The sequence below is a fragment of the Rattus norvegicus genome, chromosome 18 (genome assembly GCF_036323735.1).
Source record: "Rattus norvegicus strain BN/NHsdMcwi chromosome 18, GRCr8, whole genome shotgun sequence".
NCBI classification, from domain to species: domain Eukaryota; kingdom Metazoa; phylum Chordata; class Mammalia; order Rodentia; family Muridae; genus Rattus; species Rattus norvegicus.
The window spans coordinates 2,042,364-2,052,670 of NC_086036.1; the positions used below are offsets into that span (position 1 = coordinate 2,042,364).

At 45.1% G+C, this 10,307-nt stretch overlaps 1 protein-coding gene across 4 annotated transcripts in view; it reads right to left on the reverse strand.

Moving 5' to 3' along the window:
- The window catches only part of Abhd3 (abhydrolase domain containing 3, phospholipase), a 55,302-nt gene extending 46,354 nt beyond the window's left edge, over positions 1-8,948 (reverse strand). Inside the window, exons 1-3 of one of the 4 annotated variants that reach the window (NM_001106162.1) lie at positions 8,719-8,926; positions 8,190-8,353; positions 4,651-4,833 (exon numbers count right to left, since the gene is read on the reverse strand). In NM_001106162.1, coding sequence (NP_001099632.1) covers positions 4,651-4,833; positions 8,190-8,353; positions 8,719-8,880 — 509 coding nt within the window. In that variant the 5' untranslated portion in view covers positions 8,881-8,926. Of the gene's footprint in view, positions 1-4,650; positions 4,834-8,189; positions 8,354-8,718 lie in introns of all 4 variants that reach the window. The other 3 variants (XM_063277271.1, XM_063277270.1, XM_063277269.1) reach the window with 3 other exon arrangements.
- Positions 8,949-10,307: the final 1,359 nt, after the last annotated feature.

Below are 10,307 nucleotides of genomic sequence, written 5' to 3' on the forward strand. Positions count from 1 at the left end.
GGTGTTAAATTTCATTTTCTTGATAAGTGTTTCTCTATGTTACTTAGGCTGGACCCCAAATTCCGGGGTTCAAGTGATCCTCCTGCCTTAGTCTCCTGAGTAAACTATAAGTATTGCACCACAAAGAGAGATTCTGTGTGTGTGTGTGTGTGTGTGTGTGTGTACACCCATGCACACATTTGTATATTGCTATAGTGTGCATATGGAGGCCAAAGGACAACCTCTGGTGTCAGTGTTCAAATTATACTTTGTTTGAAACAGGGTCTCTGTAATTACTGTGTGCTTCATATGCCAGGCTAGCCAGCCTATGATTGCCTGGGATTCTCCTGCCTTTACTCTTTCCGTGGAGGAGGAGGAGGAGGAGGAGGAGGAGGAGGAGGAGGAGGAGGAGGAGGAAGAGGAAGAGGAGGAGGAGGAGGAGGAGGAAGAGGAAGAGGAAGAGGAAGAGGAGGAAGAGGAGGAGGAAGAGGAGGAGGAAGAGGAGGAGGAAGAAGAGGAGGAGGAAGAGGAGGGGGAGGAGGAAGAGGAAGAGGAAGAGGAAGAGGAGGAGGAAGAGGAGGAAGAAGAGGAGGAGGAAGAGGATTATTATTGACACCCATGCTGTGTGGTGTCTGTCTGCTTTTGTTGTTGTTTTGTTTTTAAACATGGGTCCCAGGGGTCTCAAACACAAGTCAAAGAAGTAAGACTTTCTGTTATTAGAGGAAACTAACCACTTCCTAGTCCTCTGGTTTCCAAGGGCTGTTTATCTTGTGGCCCTGACCTTTATTTCACGTGCTCTCTAGGAAATGGATGTCTCATCAGATTGATAAAACTGCCAAGAATTTATCTGACTCAACCACAGTCTCCTCCAATTGGACATTCTGCAATCATGGTGCTGTTAAAATGGTCAGAGTAGGCAAGTCAAATCTTCTTCTAAGTCTATTTTTCCTTTGACCTAGTTAGGAACACCTTTGCTCCTAATTAATCTTATATTAAACTTTGGCCTAGTTTCCTTCCCATCAACCATTGATTTTGAGTGACTGGAAAATGTGTTTACATGGAATATAAACCCTTCAGTTTCATTCATCCATAGACTGGGAGTTAGATATCTCTCTACTGTCTCAGTATCTAACAGACAGCATCTGCAGTTCCCTGCTGACCTGACAGAACTCATGCCCCTCCCAAGTACCCTTTTTTACATAAGGTAACGAGCAGAGCTAGACCCTTGCATCACATGGAAGTTATCTTTGACTACAAAACTCTGTATTAGGAGACCTTATATGGATATCCACGCTGTCTTGTACTTCTAAATTATAAAATGTACTGCTCTGAAGAGAGGCCAGAAGATGACAGAAAAAAAAGACAAACTTTTCTACAGACACACTTTGCACAAACAAGTACTGTATACACTCCACCTAAGTTCTCCAAAGTAGGAGAGGGATCTGTGATAGGACGATTTGGTTAGCTCTTGGAATACTTTGCAAGTAGTGGTCCTGACATGTGAGTTCAGGTTTACCTCTAAGCCCATCTAGGTTCCATCATACTACAAAGCTTTCCACAAGCCTCGTCAGCTGCTGAATCCCCAGCCACACCCCCAATAACTGAGCTCCCTTTTGCCTCCTTAGGACGCAGCACAGCCTTCTTTCAAGTTTTCCGATTTACATTTCCCTTCAGTAGTCTCTAAAACTCCTTGTACTCTGTGGTAAAACTAAAAAACATTTTGTAATTCACAATCCCTGCTCATTGACTCTGAGATGACTATCTGATTTGCCCTGGTCTGACTGGTGGAACGTTGCGGAAGGAATAGTGTGGGAGTTCTCAGCTGGGCCTCAGAGGCTGTGACAGCTTCTGTGCTTGTTCAGTAAACCTTCTTCTACCAAGAGAACAGATCAGGGTGAGCCTGCATGCAGATGAAGCACCAGGACAGATGAGCTGAGGTTCCCCCATCCTCTAGCTGTCTTGACAGCTGATGACATATGCACAAATGATTTTGGCCAAGACCCCAAGATACCTTCAGTGACCTTAGCCTAAATTGCCCACCCCTGGGACTGAGCAGAGCAGTTGTTTTAAACAACTAAATGCTGGGAGGGTTTGTTGAATGGCAAAGCTAACTGATACAGTCACTCCAACTTAGAGCAGAGACTTGACATTTTTTTCCTCAAGGCTTTATTTGTAGAATCCAGAAACTTTGAGAGTATGTATGTGTGTGTTGCACATACTTACTAGTATGAGTATATACATGTGGGTACATGTGTGTGGAAGAAAGTAGTTAATGCAGGCTGCCTTTCCTCAATCACTATCTGCGATTAGTTTTTCAAGGGTCTCTGAGTAAATCTGAAGCTCATCAACCTGAGTAGCCTGGCTGGTCTAATGAGTTTCAGGGACTTGATTTCTTGATTTCCATCTCCCTGGTGCTTTGGTTACAGGAACACATTAGTGTGTCCAGCCTTTTTTTTTTTTTTTTTAAAGATTTATTTCTATTTCATGTGTATGAGTGTTTGTCAGCACACTCATATGTATGTGTACCATGTTACATGCCTGGTGCCCACAGAGCTCAGAAGAATCTCTATAATTAAATTTACAGGCAGCTGTAAGCTGCCATGTGGGTGCTGGGAACTAAACCTGGTCCTCTGCAAGAGCACTAGTGCTCTTAACTGCTGCTTTACCTCTCCAGTCCCTGTTCTCATGTTTACTGTGCAGAAACTGTCTGACTGAGCCATTTCCTCAGCCAGATAGGAGACTCTTGGCAACTAAAAGAAATGGTTACTAGGCCCAGGTCATGATGAGCTTACTGATAATAGTTTGTTCTTTCCTCCTTTTTCAGGCAAAGGCTAGTCTGATTCAACCCAGAACTCCTCACTTTCGGACTGGTGAGCACCTAGTGCACATGAAACCCTGGGTTAGGTCTGCACAACCCCCTAAACCCAGAGTAGGGACGCATGAATTCGAAGTCACAACACTCTGAGGCTGGAGCAGGAGGAACAGAAGTTCAAGGTCATTCTTGTCTATTCAGTCAAGCTGATGAAAAGGAACTGGACCAGGCATCTTTCTCACAAGGTCCCAGAGAAAAATACAAGGTTTCTGATCATTTGTGTCTTCCTTACATTTTGGCTACATTGTAACTTTGAGGTTGGCCTGAACTTCATGAGATCCAGTCTCAAAATTGGAGTAGGGAGTAGCTTTGTAGAACCCCCCAGGTTTTTAGCATGACCAAGTTTGAGATGTAAATTAGAAACAAGCTTGTTAACTGGATGTTGTTTAAAAATGAAATAATCACAGATTCTTGCTACTTCCTAGCAACCATGTTGCACAATATTGTATTGGAGCTTCTGAGAGAATGCTCTTTTATGGACATAAGAGGCTTTGCCTGTGTAACAACAGAGTTAATTTGTTAAAATAGAATTTTCTATTATGCCCATTTCCCTCTTTACATCAAAATGTTTTTATTCACATAAATTCAACCTCAGTTTTTCATACAAACCAGTGTTTCCAGTTTAGCAAGAGTTGACTCTAAACACAAGTCACGGACTATACCATTGCAATATTACCATCAGCTAAAGAAGACTAATACAGACACACACACCCACACCCACACCCACACCCACACCCACACCCACACACCACTATCTTTCATAACAGTCCTGCTTTAAGATTCTGGAGCTGAATCTGAAATGTAAAGCTGCTAAGTCACATGGAAAAATTGTACCTGGTGGCTAGGTTGAATAATGGTCGCTTCAAAAATGCTGTGGTATCAGCTGGCCACCAGCCACAAGCACCTGCAAATTCAGGCGGACGAAAAAAGGAACTGATTGCCTGTGGAAAAATAAGGATGACCTACAAGCTGATGCTGAACATTTTTCACACTTGGACCTAAGCTAGGCAGATAAGATCAGCAAATCTAAGGTCCAAACTCAAAGTGTGTGTGAGAGCCTTTGTATACTGTCTCAGGAGCCTGGAGCTGTTGTTCTGTATAGCACTGTCTCCATTGGGGGCTGCAGCTGTATGTTGTAGGGGAGGTAGCTCTAATTTCATTGGCTGATTTGCCCTTGGTCTGTGTGGTTAATATGCCAAGAATCATTTCCTGTGAGGTGATCAGTCAGGAAAGAGAAACAAAAGAATCAGATCTAAGTAATAAGTAGGAGATTGCTTTATTTATTCATGAAGAGGTGTGTGTGTGTGTGTGTGTGTGAGAGAGAGAGAGAGAGAGAGAGAGAGAGTGTGTGTGTGTGTGTGTGTGTGTGTGTGTGTGTGTGTGTGAGGGGGGGGGAGGGAGAAGGAGGGAAGTATACACCTAAGGGAGGAAAAAACCCTTTGCTTTGTTTTTTTGAGATAGGGTTTCTCTGTGTAGCCCTGCCTATCCTGGAACTCACTCTGTAGACAAAGCTGGCTGTGAATTCACAGAGACCCACTTGCCTCTGCCTCCCAAGTGGTGGGTTTTAAAGGCATGTACCAGCACGGTGTTGGGATGAGGGTTTCGATCATGTTTCTATGTACTCTAATAGCCTAGAGCTTCCTACAAAGACTAAGCTAGCCTTGAACTCACAGAAATCCACCTGCCTCTGTCTCCCCTTGCTGGGATTACAGGTGTGCCCCATCATGATCATTCAACCTGAAATATTAGCATATCTGTAAGAATTAGGTGAAAAACAGGAAGCAATCTTTCACAGTTACCTGTATCCTAATTCTTCACTGAGATGGATCATATGAAGGATATAGGATTCCTTGCTTGTTCCAGTGAGGCCAGGCAGGAGCAAGATAGTAGGTCTGGTACTGGCATCCACATAGCATGCACTGTTATTGTTATCAAACCAGTCCAGTGAGATCTGTCCTCCGTCTGCTGTTTTAATGAGTTCACTGCAAATGACAGTTACAAAGGCATTACTGAGCAGTCCTTTCAGTTGCATCTTGGTGTTTTCATTCTATAAGTATGACATTATCTGGTCATCTCAAAATAACTTACCTACATTCACAAATATCCACATCTCTATAAATGTCACCTTTGAGTACAAAAATATTATGAAGATTAATGCTATATTTCCAGCACCCTTAATAAAAGGTAATATGTAAAAAAGAGGATATCAGGGTAATTGTTGGCTGTGTGAATGTGGTAAAATAATTATATACATGCACAAAATTATCAAAGAATCAATAAAATATTTTAATTAATTAAAAAAATAAGCTTCAAAGAATTTCAAATATTTGTGTGGAAATGTGGTAGAGTTCCTGGTTATCATGCACAGGCTTTTGGTTTATCCACGGTAACACACACACACACACACACTCGCACACACACACACACACACACACACACTCGCACACACACACACACACACTCGCACACACACACACACACACACACACTCGCACAGCCCTTCATATATCTACATTCATCATTTCCTCATTACTCTCAAATGACTAGCATTTAGCCCCTATTTGATTGAGGTCATATAGATACCAACAGGGAATTATGAGGAAGTCCGGGGCTGATTGGTTCTATGCTACTACTCTTTTGACAAAATCTGTTTCTTGAACAACTTCTCACATAGCATCTGTGGGTCCAATATTACAAGTTGGCAGGGAAAAAAGGAATTCTGGAAAGGCTAGATGACTCAGGGAAATAAGTAACAGACACCATTTAAATCTCCTGGTTAGATATGTCCCCATTCATGTCTGCAACACCTTAAAGACATTATCCCCTCCACATCAAACCAGACACACTCAAACTAATAGAAGAAAAAGTGGGGAAGAGTGTCGAACACATGGGCACTGGAGAAAAATTTCCTGAACAAAACACCAATGGCTTATGCTCTAAGATCAAGAATCGACAAATGGGACCTCATAAAACTGCAAAGCTTCTGTTTTTTTGTTTTTTTTTTTTTTTGGTTCTTTTTTTTTTTTTTCCAGAGCTGGGGACCGAACCCAGGGCCTTGCGCTTCCTAGGCAAGCGCTCTACCACTGAGCTAAATCCCCAACCCCAAAAGCTTAAAAAATGTGTAGCCCAGGCTGGCCTCGAACTCGTGATCCTCCTGCCTCTGCCTCCTTCAGCAAATCCTACCGGCGTGCGCCACCACAACTGGCGCAAAGCTTCTGTAAGGCAAAGGATACTGTCGTTAGGACAAAACAGCAACCAACAGATTGGGAAAAGATCTTTACCAATCCTACAACTGATAGAGGGCTTATATCCAAAATATACAAAGAACTCACGAAGTTAGACTGCAGGGAGACAAATAACCCTATTAAAAATGGGGTTCAGGGGGTTGGGGATTTAGCTCAGTGGTAGACTGCTTGCCTAGTAAGTGCAAGGCCCTGGGTTTGGTCCTCAGCTCCGGAAAAAAAAATGGTGTTCAGAGCTAAACAAAGAATTCACAGCTGAGGAATGTTAAATGGTTGAGAAACACCTAAAGAAATGTTCAACATCTTTAGTCATAAGGGAAATGCAAATCAAAACAACCCTGAGATTCCACCTCACACCAGTCAGAATGACTAAGATCTAAAACTCCGGCGACAGCAGATGCTAGCGAGGATGTGGAGAAAGAGGAACACTCCTCCATTGTTGGTGGGATTGCAGACTGGTACAACCATTCTGGAAATCAGTCTGGAGGTTCCTCAGAAAATTGGACATTGCACTACCTGAGGACCCAGCTATACCTCTCTTGGGCATATACCCAAAAGATCCTCCAACATATAACAAAGACACATGTTCCACCATGTTCATAGCAGCCTTATTTATAATAGCCAGAAGCTGGAAAGAACCCACATGCCATTCAACAGAGGAATGGATACAGAAAATGTGGTACATCTACACAATGGAATACCACTCAGCTATCAAAAACAACGGCTTTATGAAATTCATAGGCAAATGGATGGAACTGGAAAATATCCTGAGTGAGGTAACCCAATCACAGAAAAACACACATGGTATGCACTCATTGATAAGTGGCTATTAGCCCAAATGCTCAAATTACCCTAGATGCATAGAACACATGGAACTCAAGAAGGATGACCAAAATTCGAATGCTTTACTCCTTCTTTAAAAGGGGAACAAGAATACCCTTGGGAGGGAATAGGGAGGCAAAGTTTAGAACAGAGGCAGAAGGAACACCCATTCAGAGCCTGCCCCACATGTGGCCCATACATATACAGCCACCAAACTAGATAAGATGGATGAAGCAAAGAAGTGCAGGCCGACAGGAACCGGATGTAGATCTCTCCTGAGAGACACAGCCAGAATACAGCAAATACATTGGTGAATGCCAGCAGCAAACCACTGAACTGAGAACAGGACCCCCGTTGAAGGAATCAGAGAAAGAACTGGAAGAGCTTGAAGGGGCTCGAGACCCCTTATGAACAACAATGCCAAGCAACCAGAGCTTCCAGGGACTAAGCCACTACCCAAACACTATATACATGGACTGACCCTGGGCTCCAACTCATAGTTAGCAATGAATAGCTTAGTAAGGGCACCAGTGGAAGGGGAAGCCCTTGGTCCTGCCAAGACTGGACCCCTAGTGAACAGGATTCTTGGGGGGAGGGCAGTAATGGGGGGAGAGCCATTACTGGGAGGGGAACAGCCATATGGAAGGGGAGGGGTAGGGGTAAGGGGGATGTTGGCCTGGAAACCGGGAAAGGGAATAACATTTGAAATGTAAATAAGAAATACCCAATTTAAAAAAGATGGGGAAAAAAGGATTAAAGATAATTTTTAAAAAAAGACATTATCCTCAAAAATCCATGTACTTATTACTATGAGTTCTTTTGTGGGGAGACGCACAAAACCTAAAGCTATTGACAGCTGTCTAACCCCTATTCCAGGATCCTCAACATGTGAATACATTAGTGCATCTCATCAAGGTGTCTAGGTCCTCAAGGGCAAATCGGAAACGACAAATTGGAAAACAGTAACACAAAAGCCCGCAAAGCGCTTCTTACATCCCAGAAATAAGCCAGGGTGTTCATCTGTCCATTCACATTAGGATGTAAAGGAGAAAAAAAAACAAAACAAAACAAACAAAACAAAAAAGGTGGGGAGGAGCAATACCTGAACATTTTCCAGCAGATGGAGGTCGCTGGGTAGACTCCGCATCCCTCCCATTTTCTTTTCTCTTTAACATTGTTTCTTTTGTTAAGCACAGGTGTATTAACTAAGAACTGGAAGCCTGAATTAAAATCAGTGATTCAGAAGACACAGCTCAAGATGGACATTCACTTACTTCCTGTACTGCACCCGGGGCTTGGCAGTGATGAAGGGTCTCAGCAGTGTCTGTCCTCGGCTCTCCCAGCACCAGACCGTCGGGTAATAGGTTTCTGTCACCACCGGACAGTGGTCCTGTAGGAAGCGGCTGAAACTCTCCCCTCCAATCACTAACTGGGGTTTCTGCCGGGAGAAGCAGCATTGGTAAGGGGTCCAGAACAAAGTTTACGGCGGTCGTAAACCAGCAACCAGTGGACTTAGCAGTGTCCCCACCCGAAGGCCGCGCGAGCCCTCCTATTCCATCTCCCCGGAGACTGACGCACAGAATTCACAATCACAACAGTCCCAAGCTGCGCTCAGTCGCATCCCGGGAGAAAAGGCGAACTGAGTCCGGGTGCCCTTCCCGAAGTACTGCAGCTGTGCAGGCCGGACCGAGGCCGGGAGGACCTAGAAGCAGGACCCCGGACCTCAGCGGGAGGCTAGTGGCGCCCGTGCACCGGCGGGTCCCTGGGGCCCGCCACGCTCCACTGCCCCCGCCCCTGGCTCACCTTGGCAATGCTGCTCAGGTAGTAGCAGGCATAGGCGACGCTGAAGCCCAGGATCAGCGACAAGCCCACGCCCGAGCCGAAGAAACCCACGCGAACCTGGTGCTCCACGTAGAGCGCCAGCTCCCGGGACAGCACCCGCAGATCCATGGCCAGGCGCTGCATGGCGCGAGCCCGGCGCAGCTGCAGCGGAGGCCAGCTCGCGGGAGCGCGGGGGACCGGCGACGCGGGGAAGAGGCGCCTAAGGGGTGGAGCACGGCTTGGCCTCAGCCAACCGCGGCCCTGGAGGCGTGACCAAGCCCGGCCCGCCCCACCCCACCTGCGAACCTTCCAGACTCGCGCTGGAACTCCTCCCGACTGTGGACCTCCAGTGTCCCTCCAGAGCCAGGAGAGAGCACGCGAGCCTAGATGAAAACAGGCTGGGCCACCACTTGACCTTGAACCTGTAGACTCGGCCCAGCTCGAGGCAGCAGTTTGCAGAAGACCGGCACTTGCTTCAGATTCCAAAGCAGATGGGGAAGGAGAGCTTGCAGGATATAGGGAGAGAATCCTCTGTCCCATTGGAGCTTGTGTCCCTAGGGAGATTGTTTAAAGAAAAAAGCATCCCATCAATTGTAAGACACTCATGCTGGACTTTCAGTCTCCCGGTGAATCTTTTAAATAGCTAAGGGCTATTAAATGAGAACTAGGTCTAGAAAAGGTCAGGTACCGGAAATAGGACTCAATCATGTGGCTGGTTAATTAACTCACAGGTGTATGGCTACCTAGGATGTGCACAGGAAACCATTTATGAAGTAGGCTCTCACAGGCTTGTTTGTGGCAACATAACAGAAGCCTAAGACTAGTTAAAGACATCTGAAACAAAAGTGGCAAGAATAAACAGGGAAACAGCGAAGGTAAGGACTGCTGAGACTACAAAAAAGTCAGAGTTCTAAATTAATAGAATATATTGCTTTTTTTCTTTTTAAAGACAAAGTCTTATGTAGCTCAGGCTGGACTTGAACTCACTATGTAGCTAAGAATTTAGGATTTTCCGGCTTTCACCTACCATCCTAGTGCTCAGATTATCAGCCAAACTGGGATTGCCACCAATCCAAGTTTATACCCTGCAGGGCATAGAACCCAGAGAGCTTTTTGCCTGCTAGGCAAGCACTCCACCAACTGAACTACATCCCTACTATTTTAAATAGCAGCTCTTGGTACTTGTATTTGTGGATTACAGTGTGAGATGGCAATACATGTCTAATTGATCGACTCAGGGCGACTAGCATGTCTGTTGCTGCAGATAGTCATCACCTCTTTGCGTTGGGATCATAACAGTTTTGAAATAATAAAGTGTTGTCAACAAGTTAGGATTGTAGGTGGGTGATCTCTCACTTGACAGGCAGACGAGATGGGTTGGAAGTGAGCAATTTACTGAGCTTCGAATTGGTCTTTGAAGCTTGCTGGGGGCTGGTTTCCAGAATAACTTCACCCTCACTGAGTTAAGGCTCTCTGGTATCTCCCTCTCACTTTGTTTTTGTTTCTGTAGACCAGCAGTTCTCAACCAGTGCAACTTGATCACTTTGGGGGTTGAACAACCCTTTCACAGG